The 18,102-nt window shown below is 39.5% G+C and overlaps 2 protein-coding genes across 2 annotated transcripts; both read left to right on the top strand.

Annotated features, from left to right (window-relative positions):
* The first annotated feature begins 534 nt into the window (after positions 1-534).
* On the top strand, positions 535-17,360 carry LOC127659591 (protocadherin beta-15-like). Its single transcript, XM_052149475.1, has 2 exons — positions 535-2,314; positions 16,683-17,360. The coding sequence occupies exons 1-2, from the start codon at positions 584-586 to the stop codon at positions 17,340-17,342; spliced, it is 2,391 nt and encodes a 796-aa protein (XP_052005435.1). The 5' UTR covers positions 535-583; the 3' UTR covers positions 17,343-17,360.
* Positions 5,949-8,409, top strand: LOC127659519 (protocadherin beta-15-like). Its single transcript, XM_052149377.1, has one exon. It carries the CDS (start codon positions 5,974-5,976, stop codon positions 8,407-8,409), a length of 2,436 nt encoding a protein of 811 aa, XP_052005337.1. The 5' UTR covers positions 5,949-5,973.
* Positions 17,361-18,102: the final 742 nt, after the last annotated feature.

Genomic DNA, 18,102 nt, shown 5'->3' with positions numbered 1-18,102 from the left:
TTGTTGAATCCTTTATAAGAATCTGCTTGTAAAGGGAATTAAAATCTGCTATAGGTGATGTTCAGTTCAGCTAAATATGTTTTAGCGCCCTTTCACTCGGATTTAAAGTGGTGTTGAGTGGGAGAAATGTTGCTGTCCATGGTTCTGTACTGACTTTGTATCACATAATGTATCCTGCCATGGCAATTTAGGGAGTAGCCCTTCTTTTTCCGTGTTTATCTCCCTCTCTGCAAGACATTTTCTGACTGGCTCTTTATGCGAAATATTAATAACACTTGTTCCGCCACGTCATCATGTCAGAGATTTGAATGTTATACAGTTTCTTAACTCATAGTGTCGCTGTTCACCAGTAAAACCTTTGACATTTTCATTACACTTCTTTCCACCCTGCTTGTGACGTCATCCACAGGGCTCGCAGCACATCTCATTGCACAAAATCGTCGATGGTGACTGATTCATTGATCTACTGTCGTCCGGATTCATTTTCTAAATGTGCTTGTTTTCATTTGCATGTAAATTGTATTATTAAGGATATTAATTTCTACTTCGTTTCATTGGCAAAAGCTTCGGTGTTGTTGGCGAGATGTTTGGCCCTTTGTTCTTCGTGCTTATGGCGCACAGCGCTTATGGAGACGTGAGTTATTCTTTTCCGGAGGAGATGAAACGCGGATCTGTGATTGGAAATATAGCGAAGGATCTCGGGCTCGATGTGAACAGACTATCATCTCGAAAGGCTCGTATTGATACTGAAGGTAACAGAAAACGATATTGTGATATTAATCTGAATACTGGAGAACTGATCGTAGCGGAGAGGATCGACAGGGAGGAGATTTGTGGAAAGAAATCTTCATGCGTTATAAAACAGGAGCTCGTGCTGGAAAATCCTTTAGAGCTGCATCACTTCATTCTCAACATTGAGGATAAAAATGATAATTTACCAGAGTTCAAACAAAGTACCATCAAATTTGAAATACGGGAATCAGCAGACAAAGGATCTCGTTATTTATTAGATGAGGCCCATGATGCGGATATTGGTGTGAATTCAGTGCAGTCATATACATTACAAAACAATGAACACTTTATCCTGAGTGTCCTTACTGGGTCAAATGGAAGAAAATATGGAGAGCTGGTTCTTAATAAAGAGTTGGACCGTGAGCAGCAAAAAGAGGTGACTTTAATTGTCACTGCGGTTGATGGCGGGACTCCACCGAGATCAGGTACTGTAGCCATACACGTCACTGTACTGGATGCTAATGATAATGCTCCAGTCTTTAGTCAGGCCGTCTATAAAGTCAGTCTGCCTGAAAATTCTCCTGTAGATACTGTAGTGGTTACTGTGAGCGCTACTGATGCTGACGAGGGACAAAATGGAGAAGTGACATATGAATTTGGGCATTTATCAGAAAAGTTGCTTAAATTATTTTTCCTTAGTGCGAAGTCTGGTGAAATTAAAGTAAAAGGGCTCATTGATTTTGAGGAGGAGAGTTCAATCGAACTGCCAATTCAAGCTAAAGATGGTCAAGGGCTAGCAGGTCGGTCCACTGTTTTAATTGATGTTGTTGATGTCAATGATAACGCCCCTATAATAATACAGAAATCACTTAATAGTCCAATTTCCGAGAACGCGTCACCCGGTACAGAGGTTGGCATCATTAATGTGCAGGACAGAGACTCTGAGAATAACGGACAGGTGCGCTGCTCCATTCAGCAAAACGTCCCATTTAAACTCGTCCCTTCAATCAAAAATTACTATTCTCTGGTGACCACAGGTGAATTAGACCGCGAGCTGGTGTCTGATTATAACATCACAATTACTGCTACTGATGAGGGCTCTCCACCTTTATCTTCCACTAAGAATATTCACTTCACTGTAGCGGACGTGAATGATAACCCACCTGTATTTGAGGAGCAGAATTACAGAGCTAATGTGCAAGAAAATAACAAACCGGGCTCCTCTATTTGTTCAGTATCAGCTACAGACCCGGACTGGAGACAGAATGGCACTGTAGTTTATTCTCTGTTGCCCTCTGATGTTAATGGCGCACCGGTGTCCTCCTTTTTATCCATTAACGGAGATACCGGGGTCCTTCATGCCGTGAGGTCGTTTGATTACGAGCAGATGAGAAGTTTCAAAGTGCTCGTGTTAGCCAGAGACAACGGGTCTCCTCCTCTGAGCAGTAACGTGACCGTGAGTGTCTTCATAACGGATGAGAATGACAACTCCCCTCAGATATTATACCCCTCTCCGGAAGGGAACTCCTTGATGACCGAGATGGTCCCCAAAGCTGCGCAGGCGGGCTCCCTGGTCTCCAAGGTGATCGCCGTAGACGCGGATTCTGGACAGAACGCGTGGCTCTCGTATCACATTATTAAAGCGACTGATCCGGGACTTTTCACTATCGGTGTCCACAGCGGAGAGATCAGGACGCAGCGGGACATTTCTGAATCTGACAGCATGAAACAGAACCTGATTGTCTCCGTGAGAGATAACGGACAGTCCTCTCTCTCAGCCACGTGCGCATTGTATTTACTGATATCAGATAACTTGGCTGAAGTTCCAGAACTGAAAGACATGTCTCATGACGAGAGCAGCTCCAAACTGACGTTTTATTTGATCATCGCGCTGGTGTCCGTTTCCACTTTCTTCCTCACCTTCATCATCATCATCCTGGCTGTGAGGTTTTGTCGCAGGAGAAAGCCCAGACTGTTGTTTGATGGAGCTGTAGCCATTCCCAGCGCGTATCTCCCTCCAAATTACGCAGACGTGGAGGGCGCGGGAACTCTCCGCAGCACTTACAATTATGACGCATATCTGACCACGGGCTCGCGCACTAGTGACTTCAAGTTCATCAGATCTTATAATGAGGGCACGCTGACCTCTGACCTGACTCTGAAAAAGACTCCGTCCTCTGTGGATGATCTTGAAGGACTTGAGGCAGAAATTGGTGATTCGTTCCAGGTAAGAGTAAATATTTATTTGCTTTCTTTTTGTTTTTTGACAAAGACAAAATCTTTACAGGTGCTTAGTGTAATAAAATGGATCTTGTCATGTGAGTATTTGTGCCACTCATATAAAAATGTCCACATGAAATCAAGACAGTCTGCACTGTCATTTACAGTTGACAAACTCTTTGTAAAATGCATCAACAAATCTTCAAATTTCAGATTCAATTTTGGTCACAATTGTACTTGGTGGGATTAAATGTGTGTTGATTGGCTTGTTTTCTAGTTTAATAAAATATTGCTCATTAAATGCTTTCTTGAATAAGAAAAGAAATTACTTTTTCTGTGGCTACATTCTTAAAAGTTGCAACTACAGAAAATACATTTTTATGCGTTATTTTTACAACTTTTGTCATCCTTCATTCATTTCCAATAGGTGTTCGACTTTTGAGGGGGTTTTATTTGTTTTTGTTTTTATATTCATGTCTTTAAAGTTTTTTCCATCACTAGTTGATCATTTCTCCTATAAGAGATTTATTCAGAGAACTTGTCAGTTTGGCTCTAAATACAAAGACAAAGAAACTTCTCGGCCTGTCAAGTAGTTTATTCTTCAGTTTGGTAGTTATACACTTTTTCCTTGTGACATTATCAACTGTTTTAAGTCTTTCCCCAGTAAGAAGCAAAATACCCTGATATTTCATATTCATTTTTGAACATTAGTTTGCTTTTATCAAATCAGCTGTGCTCTCTGTTAGCTCATTATTTCTGTGGCAAAGTTATTGATGATTGATGTGATTTATAAGTGCAATTATTTTTGTTTTCAAAACAAACTGCATTCATAAGAAAACTATTCATTTTTCTTAGTAAAGAAACAACCTTATTAGTGGTTTCTTGACAACAAAATATATATTTGTCCATTAAAACTTGCATTAGTTGTCGATTACATCTATTTACATTTATGTGTGTGTGTGTGTGTGTGTGTGTGTGAGTGTGTATATAAATAAATATATATATTGTCCAGTCTTACAATATTTTGTTATGTTTAATTCATCGTCTGTTGGTATTTGTCTCTTGAGTTTATTCTTGCTCTTTAAATTAAGGGTTTATTTTTTTCATCACTGACTGATAGTTTTACTTAAAGATCTTTACAGGAATTTTGTCAAGTGGGTCAAAATACAAACAAAACTGAACTTGTCTCACCCTGTCAAGGACCTTACTCGTTTAGTTTAATAACATCCATTTATAAATATATATATATATATATATATATATATATATATATATATATATATATATATATATATATATATATATATATATAAATTACCAACTGTTTAAAGTCTTTTGTAAACAAGAGAACTTAATATTTAATATCCATTTATGAAGATTAGTTTCCGTTTCGATATCGAGTCAGCATTGCTCTCTCTGGCATTGACTCAAGTTAATAATATCTTAATATTAATTTAAAATAGATGATTGTAGTTTGTTTTCTCCTTTCATCGATGAATAATTTCAACTGAATTCAGTTGTAAATCATTGTGGATGTTTATGAAAGGGAATTTCCTCTATCAATGATTTTGAAGGGCTTGATGCAGAAAGTAGTGATTTGTTTAAGTTATGATTACTGATTTCTCTCTGGTTTGCACTGCACTTAGTTATAGTGACCCTTTATGTTATACATCACTTTTCCCCTTTGAATTCAAACAAACGGCATTCTCACGTTGTAAAGAGTGCTCCCCTTTGGCACATGGACTCTCCCAGCTACCCCTGTTATTCAGCAAGAAATGGACTATTCCAAAACTGTCCACTGGAGGTTTTGCGAAGTGACAGGGAGAGAGTTAGACGGGTGATAAATGGAAAGGAGATCGGCTGAATATTGTATATAGTTTGTAGAGTGAAATATAGTGTATTAGCCCAAATCGGAGGAGTTTATCGATTGTGCGTGTGCGTGCATCACACTAACCACACATCTATGCATCTTCAATAAACCAACGATTTGGAACATAACCTGAGTGAGACATCGTTGTTCTAACCGGACAAACTGCAGCCTTCGGCCAACCTGAACTAGCAATTAGAGTGAATAGTTGAAAGATTTTTCACATGTAATAGGATTGTTTCTCTTGTGGAAGGATAAGGTGTGTGTGTGTGTGTGTGTGTGTGTGTGTGTGTGTGTGTGTGTGTGTGTGTGTGTGTGTGTGTGTGTGCGCGTGTTTTTGTGATTTACGGGGACAATTTTGTAAGTTACAAATTAGTAATTACAAGGGTATTATGCTATAAATGTGATTTATGAGGACATTTCTAGTGTCCCCATAATTCAAATCGCTTAAAAATCATACTAAACAATGTTTTATTGAAAATGTAAAAATGCAGAAGGTTTTCTGTGAGGGTTAGGTTTAGGGGTTGTGTTAGGTTTAGAGGATAGAATCTATAGTTTATACAGTATAAAAGTCATTATGTCTATGGAAAGTCCTCATAATGATAGGTAGACCAACATTTGTGTGTGTGTGTGTGTGTGTGTGTGTGTGTGTGTGTGTGTGTGTGTGTGTGTGTGTGTGTGTGTGTGTGTTGTGTTTCAAGTTGCTGTCCATGGTTCTGCAACAGCAATGTTTCGAGCTGTTTGTGTTTGACTTTCATGTTGTACTTCTCTGGCCTTTATAGGAATACTACAAAGCTTTATTCTTACTCATGTCCGACCTTATTTAGTTTAGCCCTTGACATTATAATGTCTTTACATGTACAAAATACTTATTTATTCCACGTTCAGCTCAATTCTTTCAGAGAATTACATGTTATGCAGTTCCTCACTTGAACTCTTGGTGTCGCTGTTCACCTGCAATATCATTGACAATACCACATTACTTCTCTCCACCCTGTTGATGACGTCATATACGGGGCTTCCAGCTCGTTTCATTGTCGAAATCCTCGACACGGACGGAATATCGAATCCTCCTCACTTCTGTATAACGTTGTGGATTTAGACTTACAATTACATTTTCTATTGCATGTTGTTTGTTTGTGCATATTTCCAGAATGGATGTCCAAAGATTCTGGTTTGCTGGTCAGATGTTTTGCCCTTTGTTCTTCGTGCTTATGGCGCACAGCGCTTATGGAGACATGAGTTATTCTTTTCCGGAGGAGATGAAACGCGGATCTGTGATTGGAAATATAGCGATGGATCTCGGGCTTGATGTGAACAGACTATCATCTCGAAAGGCTCGAATTGATACTGAAGGTAACAGAAAACGATATTGTGATATTAATCTGAATACTGGAGAACTGATCGTAGCGGAGAGGATCGACAGGGAGGAGATTTGTAATGAGGGGCTTTCATGTTCTCTTAATTTCGAATTGGTTCTAGAACACCCTCTGGAAATGCATCGTGTTACATTACAAATTCAAGATATTAACGATAACACACCGACATTTCCTAAAGACGAAATAAAGCTCGAAATAAGTGAGAGTGCTGATAAAGGTGCTCGGTTTCGCGTGAATGAGGCCCATGATGCGGACATAGGAAAGAATGGCGTACAAAGATATTCGATAGAAAAGAACGACCATTTTATTTTATCTGTAAACACAAAGGCGGACGGGGGTAAAAATATTGAGTTAATGCTGGAGAAAGAGTTGGACCGTGAGCAGCAAAAAGAGGTGAATTTAATTGTCACTGCGGTTGATGGCGGGACTCCACCGAGATCAGGTACTGTAGCCATACACGTCACTGTACTGGATGCTAATGATAATGCTCCAGTCTTTAGTCAGGCCGTCTATAAAGTCAGTCTGCCTGAAAATTCTCCTGTAGATACTGTAGTGGTTACTGTGAGCGCTACTGATGCTGACGAGGGACAAAATGGAAAAGTGACTTACGAGTTCAGCCGTATCTCTAAAATTGCAAAAGAGTTATTTGATCTAGATCAAAATAGTGGAGAGATTAACGTTAAAGGCCCTATTGATTTCGAGCAGGCGTTACGGTATGAAATGATTGTTGAGGGAAAGGATGAATCTGGGCTTTCTACGGACACCAAAGTAATAATAGAAATTACAGATGTTAATGACAATGACCCTATTATAGTAATTAAGTCGTTGAACAGCCCCGTGCCCGAGAATGCGTCACCCGGTACAGAGGTTGGCATCATTAATGTGCAGGACAGAGACTCTGAGAATAACGGACAGGTGCGCTGCTCCATTCAGCAAAACGTCCCATTTAAACTCGTCCCTTCAATCAAAAATTACTATTCTCTGGTGACCACAGGTGAATTAGACCGCGAGCTGGTGTCTGATTATAACATCACAATTACTGCTACTGATGAGGGCTCTCCACCTTTATCTTCCACTAAGAATATTCACTTCACTGTAGCGGACGTGAATGATAACCCACCTGTATTTGAGGAGCAGAATTACAGAGCTAATGTGCAAGAAAATAACAAACCGGGCTCCTCTATTTGTTCAGTATCAGCTACAGACCCGGACTGGAGACAGAATGGCACTGTAGTTTATTCTCTGTTGCCCTCTGATGTCAATGGCGCACCGGTGTCCTCCTTTTTATCCATTAACGGAGACACCGGGGTTCTTCATGCCGTGAGGTCGTTTGATTACGAGCAGTTGAGAAGTTTCAAAGTGCTCGTGTTAGCCAGAGACAACGGGTCTCCTCCTCTGAGCAGTAACGTGACCGTGAGTGTCTTCATAACGGATGAGAATGACAACTCCCCTCAGATATTATACCCCTCTCCGGAAGGGAACTCCTTGATGACCGAGATGGTCCCCAAAGCTGCGCAGGCGGGCTCCCTGGTCTCCAAGGTGATCGCCGTGGACGCGGATTCTGGACAGAACGCGTGGCTCTCGTATCACATTATTAAAGCGACTGATCCGGGACTTTTCACTATCGGTGTCCACAGCGGAGAGATCAGGACGCAGCGGGACATTTCTGAATCTGACAGCATGAAACAGAACCTGATTGTCTCCGTGAGAGATAACGGACAGTCCTCTCTCTCAGCCACGTGCGCATTGTATTTACTGATATCAGATAACTTGGCTGAAGTTCCTGAACTGAAAGACATGTCTCATGACGAGAGCAGCTCCAAACTGACGTTTTATTTGATCATCGCGCTGGTGTCCGTTTCCACTTTCTTCCTCACCTTCATCATCATCATCCTGGCCGTGAGGTTTTGTCTCAGGAGAAAGCCCAGACTGTTGTTTGATGGAGCTGTAGCCATTCCCAGCGCGTATCTCCCTCCAAATTACGCAGACGTGGAGGGCGCGGGAACTCTCCGCAGCACTTACAATTATGACGCATATTTGACCACGGGCTCGCGCACTAGTGACTTCAAGTTCATCAGATCTTATGAGGGCACGCTGACCTCTGACCTGACTCTGAAAAAGACTCCGTCCTCTGTGGATGATCTTGAAGGGCTTGATACGGAAATTGGTGATTCGTTCCAGGTAGGACTCAAGAAATCTTTATTTTTGTAATATTTTATGGTTTGGACCTAAATGCATATGTATATACAAAATGTTCTGCTTTGTTGACAACTGGCATGATTGTTTAAAGTAAAGTAAAATAGCCATGTTCATTGAAGTGCCTTGTTGTAAACAGCAGTGTTTGAATGAGGCCGGTTCTCACCTGTATGCCATACTGGCATTGATTGGAAATGTAATCATAGTGCAGCACATTCCATCAACAAAATAATTTGTCCTGTATCTCACACTAGACAAGTACTGTAATATTTTGTATTTAATCTTGTTCTGGCCAATAAGCATTCAATCAGATATGAATGGACCGTCTGACTAACATGCACTGTAAACACAAATAAGAATGAGCAGAATTAAAAGAATTTGAGTTAATCAGTTACATCAAATTTTTAAGTTAATGCATTTCTTTTTTTTATATCTATCCCTTATTTCATCTGTTGTTGATTGTTCAATTGGAACCAACTTAGTCTCAGATCATGCTCTGGTGAGTTTTGAGGTGTTGCCAAATATGGAGAAAGACAATCATATAGTTGCACTCGTATGTAAAAGGCTGAAATAAATGTTTATATGGAGACCAACTGGTCCTCAGTATCCTCTGTGAACATGGCTTGGGAGGTCCTTAAGGCAGCTCTTGGTTGTCGGATGATACAGCATGCATTCATCCAAAAATCCAAAGCACGAGAACTCATGGAGTTGAAAGGGAATATTAAAAGTACTGATGCAGAGCTGGAGCACCGAATGTCCTCTGATGGCCATTCGGTGCTCCAGCTGATTGAAATACAGATGTAATAGTATTTTGTCATGGAAGTTGGAATTTTGGCTGTTTAGGGCAGGACAGACATACTTTGAGTTGGGGCAAAGCAGGAAAACTTTTGCCTACATATGTAAAACAGATGCTGATGAGGGAAAACAATGGAGAAGTTACTTATGCATTAAGTCATTTGTCCCAAAAGGTCCTGCAGTTATTTGTACTCATTGCAATGTCTGGTCAGATTAAACTAATAGGGCTTATTGATTATGAAGAAGAGAATTCAATTGAACTGCTGATTCAATCTTAAGATGGTCATGGGTTGGCCATTTATTCCACAGTGTTAATAGATATTCTTGATGTCAATGATAACGGCCCTATAATAACACTGAAATCTTTGAACTGCCCATACCCGATAATGCGTCACCCGGTACAGAGGTTGGCATCATTTATGTGCAGGACAGAGACTCTGAGAATAACAGACAGGTGCGCTGCTCAATTCAGCAGAACGTCCCATTTAAACTCATCCCTTCAATCAAAAATGACATAACTGGAGACAAAATAGTGGGGTGTAACTTAACTTCTCTGGTTAGTTTGATAGAAAGGCTTTGCAATGGCGAAATAGGGGCAATAACTTCCTGTTCAGTACAAAACCAGGGAGTGGCTCTCTCAGGTGTAAGCCAATGACCAATTATCCAAATGTCTGAGACCGAATACATAATAATAAAACAAAATCTTAGGTAGGCCTAGCTCACCTTTGTCAATCGGCCAATGCATCTTACTGAAATTTAATCTAGGATGTTTACCATTCTAAATGAAGGCTATCAAATTGCTTGAAATAAGAGTGGGGGACATCTATAGAGAGAGACTTTAGCAGGAAGTTGAATTTTGGAATACAATTCATTTCAATAACATTAAACTCCCCAATCATAGATAAACGTAATGAAGACCACCTGCACACATCGCTTTAAAACCTTTTTATTAAAGTCAGAATTAACTCACACGAATAAAATACCCAAATGCTTAATGCTGTGTTTTGGCCACTGAAAGGTGCCCAGCTGAAAAGCCATTACCGGGCAGTATGCTTTCAGAGCCAAAGATTTGGATTTAGACCAATTACCTCTGCATACAGAGAATTTATAAAAGGAATTAATAATTCTGTGGGGGCAAAGCATATCTGCGTAAAACAAAAGCTTATGCGCCATACCTCCCACCACCCCTTGAAAATCATCTTCCTTTCTTATCGCAGTTGCTAATGGTTCCAGGGCAAGACAGAACAATAATGGGGAAAGAGGTCAACCCTGCCGGGTGCCCCTATCCAGAGTAAAATATTCTGAAATTAATCAATTTGTTTGTGCCACCGCTACCAGTTGTCTATGAAGTAACTTAATCCATCCAATAAAAGTATTCCCGAACATGTATATTTCCAAAATCTTAAAAAGATAATCCCGTTCTACCATATCAAATGACTTTTCGTCATCAAGTGAGATGGCCGTGAGCGGAGTCTGATCATTTGCCACTAACCACATCATATTGATGAAAAGCCTAATGTTATCAGAAGAGCTGCAGCTCGAATTAACCCCACCTGGTCTATATGTATAAGAGATGTCATAACTTAATCAGTCGGCTAAAATTTTTGACAATTTTTTTACATCTAGCTTGATCAGGGATATTGGACGGTAACTCTTACGCTCACTTGGATCTTTGTCCTTTTTCAGAATCAGATTGATCAGGGCTTGTGTCATGGTTGGCGGAAGCTTTCCATTATTTAATTATTTCATATAATCTTCTAACAAAAGTGGAGCCAGTTCTGTAGCATCAGATCTAAAATAATTCAGTGTCAAAGCCATTTGGCCCCAGAGCCTTGCCTGTAGGCAAGGCCTTAAACTTGGAGGAGCTTTGCGAGAAAATTATCTCAGAATCAACAGAATTGCTTTGCTCAGTTGTCATTTTAGTGAGTTCTAATGGTTCCAAAATGTTTCTAATATCTTCATCAGTAGACAAAGACGTGGAACTAGAGAGATTAAGATAGAAATATTTAAAAGTATTATTAATAACAAAGGCCGAGATAAATATTACTCCACCAGTGTGCCAGCAGGGGTGCCAGCAGCATGCAGCATCCATTCAAGATCTATAGAAAAGCCCTTATCATCAGCTTTAGGTGTGTAAATATTAGCCAAAGTTAAACTTTGCCCCTGAATTTCTGCTAAAACAATAATGACTCTTCCTAATTTATCTTTAATCTGTTTGAGACATTTGAATTGTAGATGTTTACTTATCAGTGTAATGACTCCCCTGCTCTTACTTGAGCCAGCACTAAAGAAAACATGTCCACCCCATATCTTCGTCAAGATGCATTTCTTGACGAAACACTATATCGTATGTCTTACGTTTAAGAATAAAAATATATTTCCTTCTTTTTATGGTGTGTCCCAACCCATTCACATTCCACGTGCAGAAAGACAATCCACTCATAGTAACATATGACTTTTTTACATATAAAAAAAAGAGTGTGTCTCATCTAATAATATAAAATAGATTAGCCCCGCACATGACAGCTCCAACCGTCTAAACTCAAACAGTCCATGTACGCTTACAAGAGCCCCGCGACAACTTTGCCGTCAGATTGCTCAAGTCCGGTGTTTCTATACAAATTTTGTAAACAAAATCCAGCCAATAGGTGGAATAAACACAAAGAATGTGTAGATTCATCCACATAACTGTCCTGAGGGTGTGTTCTTCCACAAAACAAACTCCAACCACTAGCGAACCAGCAAAAATAAATCAATAATAAATAAATAAATGAAAATAAAAATACAAATTTAAAATGGAAAAATAAATAAAATAAAATAAATAAATAATAATGGCCGTTCAGTTTCTCGGACAGTCAAAGAATGTTCAGTGAGCCGACACATTCGACTTCTACATGAGTGCAAGAAATACTCCACAAAACAAACTCAAACCAAAAGGACGCATAATATGGGATCAAAATCCAGTCAAAAGTATTGCGGTCACGAACCCAATAATAATAATAAGCGTGAATCAACAAAATAATAAGCGCAGATAAAAAAAATTATAAGAGCAAAAATAAATAAAAAGCATAGATCAAAATAATAAGCGCAGATTACAAAATAAGCATGAATCAAAAATATATAAATATTTAAATTATGCAAAAAATAAATAAATAAATAAACAGTCATCAGAATTGCAAACAAAATCATGCTTTCCTTGGTTATATTACATGTTTTGTGCTCTCTGACAATTTTGCTCATATCTTAATTTTTTTATACTCTCATGCTGTATTTTTATTGCTTTTGTTTCCAAGTTCTGCACTTTGTTTTCCAAAACTTGTGAGTAGACTTTAATGTAAATCAGGGGCGTTTTGCGTCCCTATTGGTCCACTAGTTCTTGATTGACAGTTCCTCCTCTAGCCAATCAATGACGTCACTCCAGTGCAACTCCGACAGCTGCTGCTCAATATTGTATTATTTGTGGTTAATAGATACGCTGCTTGTGTCTGTTTTGAGTATTTTCTGCAGCTCTAGGAATCAATATGTTGTCCGAGTAGACCATTATCATAGTCCGTTAACACATGTATCGAGTCACCTGAATTTAGTTTGCAGAGTCTTTAGTTTATGCATTATTTAAGACTTCCTTGTTTGAATGTTATTCATTGCATATGTAAAAAAAATAAAAATAAGGCTGGGTTAGTGTGGATATTTGATGCATGTTTTTACTAGCTGTACCAATGTAGTGGCGAGTTTAGATCCAAATTCTTCAAAACCCAACAGAAGTCTCCCTCAATGGATTACTAAACCAGAACCTTGTGAGCTCGCTCGATTTTCAGCTTATGACCTGTTATGTCAATTAGACTCAGAAATAGCCCATCCAGGAATTTCACAATATCCCCACCTTCTTCATCCTTAGAAATTCCAACAATTCGGATGTTATTCTGCTGGTTATGATTCTCCAAGTCTTCCAACTTCTCCCAGACACATTCCAAATCCACCTTGGTCACTAGCGGATTAGAAGCTAATTCCTTCTCTGATGACTCCAGATAATCAATCTGTTTCTCGGCATCCCTCACTCTTGTAACCACCTCAGTAAATTTTGTCTCTATGGCAGTGATCGATCGACGTATATCAGCAAGATCCTCCAAGTCAGCAACGACCTTTGTCAGCACTGCCGACACCAAATTCTCGCCGAATTTCCTTCACTTTTACAGACAAATCTGCTCACCGGCCTTGTCAGCGGCATCAGCTTGAGTACATAAGTGTCTTTTCATGTATCCAGAGCCCAAGGAATTTTAATTCTTTGACATATTGCCTTCCTAGAACAGTTAAGGATCAGGGAGCATCGAATCTCACCAGTTTATAACATGAAAAGTATTAAAACTAGCGAAGTGCACAGAGCTCACATTCACACACACATGGTGTCACGTGACTCCTTGAGTTTTTTTTTGTTTGTTTGTTTTATAAAATCTATGAACCTTGTGAGATTTGGAAGGTACTTTATCGTAAACTATTTAGGAGTAAATGTGATAAATATGCATTTCTAAATATGTCAACATTTTATGTTTAATATTGCCTATTTATGTAATTTTTTGACATCATGCATTCAGTCTCAATAGAGACCCTTCCTTCAATAAAGAAACAAAATTACATTTGAAATCACAACAGGAAATACAGTTATAATGAACAAGAGCATCTGCATCAAAAGCAAATGCCTTTTATTATTATTATTTTTTTTATTTTTTTTAAAGCACAATAAATCTTTGAACAATAAATCTAATATTTGGCAGTCCTAATTTATAGCTTTATTGTGTAACATGCAAACATTCTTTGTGTTGGCCTACTATAAGAAACAATGTCTTATTTATTGTCACATAATAGAACAGTTAGACGTTAGTATGAAAGTCTAGGGAGACGTAAAGATTGTGAAGACAGTTTTTAAGTCTGAAAAGCAGCAACAGTCAGAAGTTTCAATGAGCTTTTTGTTTTATGAAAGTTTTTTCATCAATGTCTGAATTCAGAGAGACTGAAGTCATTTGTGATCCTTTAGACAGTTGAAGTAAAATATACCCCTTTCTGTTTACCGCCCTGTCAAAGTCATTTTTAAAGTTTTATTTAACATCAGTGTGTCTCTCCATATCCATTCTGTCTTTCTTTGCAATTTATGTTTGTGATTTAAGTATTGTTTAGTTTGTCTGATTGTTGAATCCTTTATAAGAATCTTCTTGTAAAGGGAATTCAAATCTGCTGTAGGTGATGTTCAGTTCAGCTAAATATGTTTTAGCGCCCTTTCACTCGGATTTAAAGTGGTGTTGAGTGGGAGAAATGTTGCTGTCCATGGTTCTGTACTGACTTTGTATCACATAATGTATCCTGCCATGGCAATTTAGGGAGTAGCCCTTCTTTTTCCGTGTTTATCTCCCTCTCTGCAAGACATTTTCTGACTGGCTCTTTATGCAAAATATTAATAACACTTGTTCCGCCACGTCATCATGTCAGAGATTTGAATGTTATACAGTTTCTTAACTCATAGTGTCGCTGTTCACCAGTAAAACCTTTGACATTTTCATTACACTTCTTTCCACCCTGCTTGTGACGTCATCCACAGGGCTCGCAGCACATCTCGTTGCACAAAATCGTCGATGGTGACTGATTCATTGATCTACTGTCGTCCGGATTCATTTTCTAAATGTGCTTGTTTTCATTTGTATGTAAATTGTATTATTAAGGATATTTCATTTCTACTTCGTTTCATTGGCAAAAGCTTCGGTGTTGTTGGCGAGATGTTTTGCCCTTTGTTCTTCGTGCTTATGGCGCACAGCGCTTATGGAGACGTGAGTTATTCTTTTCCGGAGGAGATGAAACGCGGATCTGTGATTGGAAATATAGCGAAGGATCTCGGGCTGGATGTGAACAGACTATCATCTCGAAAGGCTCGTATTGATACTGAAGGAAACAGAAAACGATACTGTGACATTAATCTGAATACTGGAGAACTGATCGTAGCGGAGAGGATCGACAGAGAGGAGATTTGTGGCGACAGGGTTTCATGTGTTTTACAATTCGAGTTTATGTTGGAGGATCCATTAGAGCTGCACCGTGTTTCGGTTCAAATTCAGGATATTAACGACAATTCGCCTCATTTCTCAAAATAATTAATCACATTTGAAATCAATGAGTCTGCTGTTCGAGGTACTCGATATCGTTTGAATGCGGCTCATGATGCAGATATAGGACAGAATGCAGTGCAGAGATACAGTCTACAGAACAATGATCACTTTAAACTGGCTGTTAATTCAAATATAGACGGAGAAAAGAAATTGGAATTACTGCTGGAGAAAGAATTAGACCGTGAGCAGCAAAAAGAGGTGAATTTAATTCTCACTGCGGTTGATGGCGGGACTCCACCGAGATCAGGTACTGTAGCCATACACGTCACTGTACTGGATGCTAATGATAATGCTCCAGTCTTTAGTCAGGCCGTCTATAAAGTCAGTCTGCCTGAAAATTCTCCTGTAGATACTGTAGTGGTTACTGTGAGCGCTACTGATGCTGACGAGGGACAAAATGGAGAAGTGACATATGAATTCAGTCGTATCTCAGACAGAGCCAGAAAGCTGTTTTCATTGGATAAAAATAAAGGTGACATTCGAGTTAAAGGATCACTTGATTTTGAAGACGAAACTGTTTATGAATTTCGCGTTGAAGGAAAAGATGCATTTGGTCTATCTAGTGACGCTAAAGTTGTAATAGAACTTGCAGATTTTAATGACAATGCTCCTGAGATACGTTTGAAGTCTATGCGTAATCCAATTCCTGAGAACGCGTCACCCGGTACAGAGGTTGGCATCATTAATGTGCAGGACAGAGACTCTGAGAATAACGGACAGGTGCGCTGCTCCATTCAGCAAAACGTCCCATTTAAACTCGTCCCTTCAATCAAAAATTACTATTCTCTGGTGACCACAGGTGAATTAGACCGCGAGCTGGTGTCTGATTATAACATCACAATTACTGCTACTGATGAGGGCTCTCCACCTTTATCTTCCACTAAGAATATTCACTTCACTGTAGCTGACGTGAATGATAACCCACCTGTATTTGAGGAGCAGAATTACAGAGCTAATGTGCAAGAAAATAACAAACCGGGCTCCTCTATTTGTTCAGTATCAGCTACAGACCCGGACTGGAGACAGAATGGCACTGTAGTTTATTTTTTGTTGCCCTCTGATGTCAATGGCGCACCGGTGTCCTCCTTTTTATCCATTAACGGAGACACCGGGGTCCTTCATGCCGTGAGGTCGTTTGATTACGAGCAGTTGAGAAGTTTCAAAGTGCTCGTGTTAGCCAGAGACAACGGGTCTCCTCCTCTGAGCAGTAACGTGACCGTGAGTGTCTTCATAACGGATGAGAATGACAACTCCCCTCAGATATTATACCCCTCTCCGGAAGGGAACTCCTTGATGACCGAGATGGTCCCCAAAGTTGCGCAGTCGGGCTCCCTGGTCTCCAAGGTGATCGCTGTGGACGCGGATTCTGGACAGAACGCGTGGCTCTCGTATCACATTATTAAAGCGACTGATCCGGGACTTTTCACTATCGGTGTCCACAGCGGAGAGATCAGGACGCAGCGGGACATTTCTGAATCTGACAGCATGAAACAGAACCTGATTGTCTCCGTGAGAGATAACGGACAGTCCTCTCTCTCAGCCACGTGCGCATTGTATTTACTGATATCAGATAACTTGGCTGAAGTTCCTGAACTGAAAGACATGTCTCATGACGAGAGCAGCTCCAAACTGACGTTTTATTTGATCATCGCGCTGGTGTCCGTTTCCACTTTCTTCCTCACCTTCATCATCATCATCCTGGCCGTGAGGTTTTGTCGCAGGAGAAAGCCCAGACTGTTGTTTGATGGAGCTGTAGCCATTCCCAGCGCGTATCTCCCTCCAAATTACGCAGACGTGGAGGGCGCGGGAACTCTCCGCAGCACTTACAATTATGACGCATATCTGACCACGGGCTCGCGCACTAGTGACTTCAAGTTCATCAGATCTTATAATGAGGGCACGCTGACCTCTGACCTGACTCTGAAAAAGACTCCGTCTGTTGAGAATGTATTGGAGGGTCTTGGCAGTGAAGCTGAAAATATTTCTCAGGTATTACATTTTTAATTCATGGCTTAACAACTGTTTGCTATAGTCGTATTACTATGCATTTTAAACTTCATGTATGTTTTATGAACTGATTTTCTATATTCAATAGTATGTGAGAGATTGCATTAGTCTGTGATTGTGTCGTGGGTGGTTCTCTACTTTGGAATGAATGTATACAGTTTATTACAACAGGTTTGTCCTAAAACAGGTACAAAATACACATTTATACTGAGGTGTTCTTTTTCTTTTGGGTCAAGTTTATACTCTGTTTTAATGTCAACAACTTCATTGTAGAATTTCTTTTAAACTCTGTTTAATCTTTGTACTTAGCATAATTGCATAATCGCATCAATAGAAATTAATAAATGGCTGCTTATCACATGGTGACAATTCTTCTGAAATTCTATATTTTCTTTTCATAATAATAATAATAATAATAATTTTTATTATCATCATCTTTGTCCTTATTGATCCTATTCTCATTTCTATTGAGCAGTGTGAAAGTTATAGCCTAAGAAAATGTCTTGAACCTGTTTGTCTTCTGCTAGTTCCTCTCTGTTATCAGGCTCAGGACTCCAATTAGGAAAATATCTGCACCATATAGTTGACCCATGCCTGAATGTATGTCAGTGTGGTTGTATTGTGCTGACTTGTTTACTCAACAGCTATAGCAAAATTATGATACTCGCCTTTAGTTTGAAGTATAGAAAACACAGAGAAAATTGGACGTTTTTGGACATTTGGATCAAAACCTTGAAGTTACTGATGTGACACTTTA

This window comes from Xyrauchen texanus, chromosome 19 (assembly GCF_025860055.1).
Source record: "Xyrauchen texanus isolate HMW12.3.18 chromosome 19, RBS_HiC_50CHRs, whole genome shotgun sequence".
In the NCBI taxonomy this organism is placed as follows: domain Eukaryota; kingdom Metazoa; phylum Chordata; class Actinopteri; order Cypriniformes; family Catostomidae; genus Xyrauchen; species Xyrauchen texanus.
This window is presented reverse-complemented; position numbering and strand designations above follow the sequence as displayed.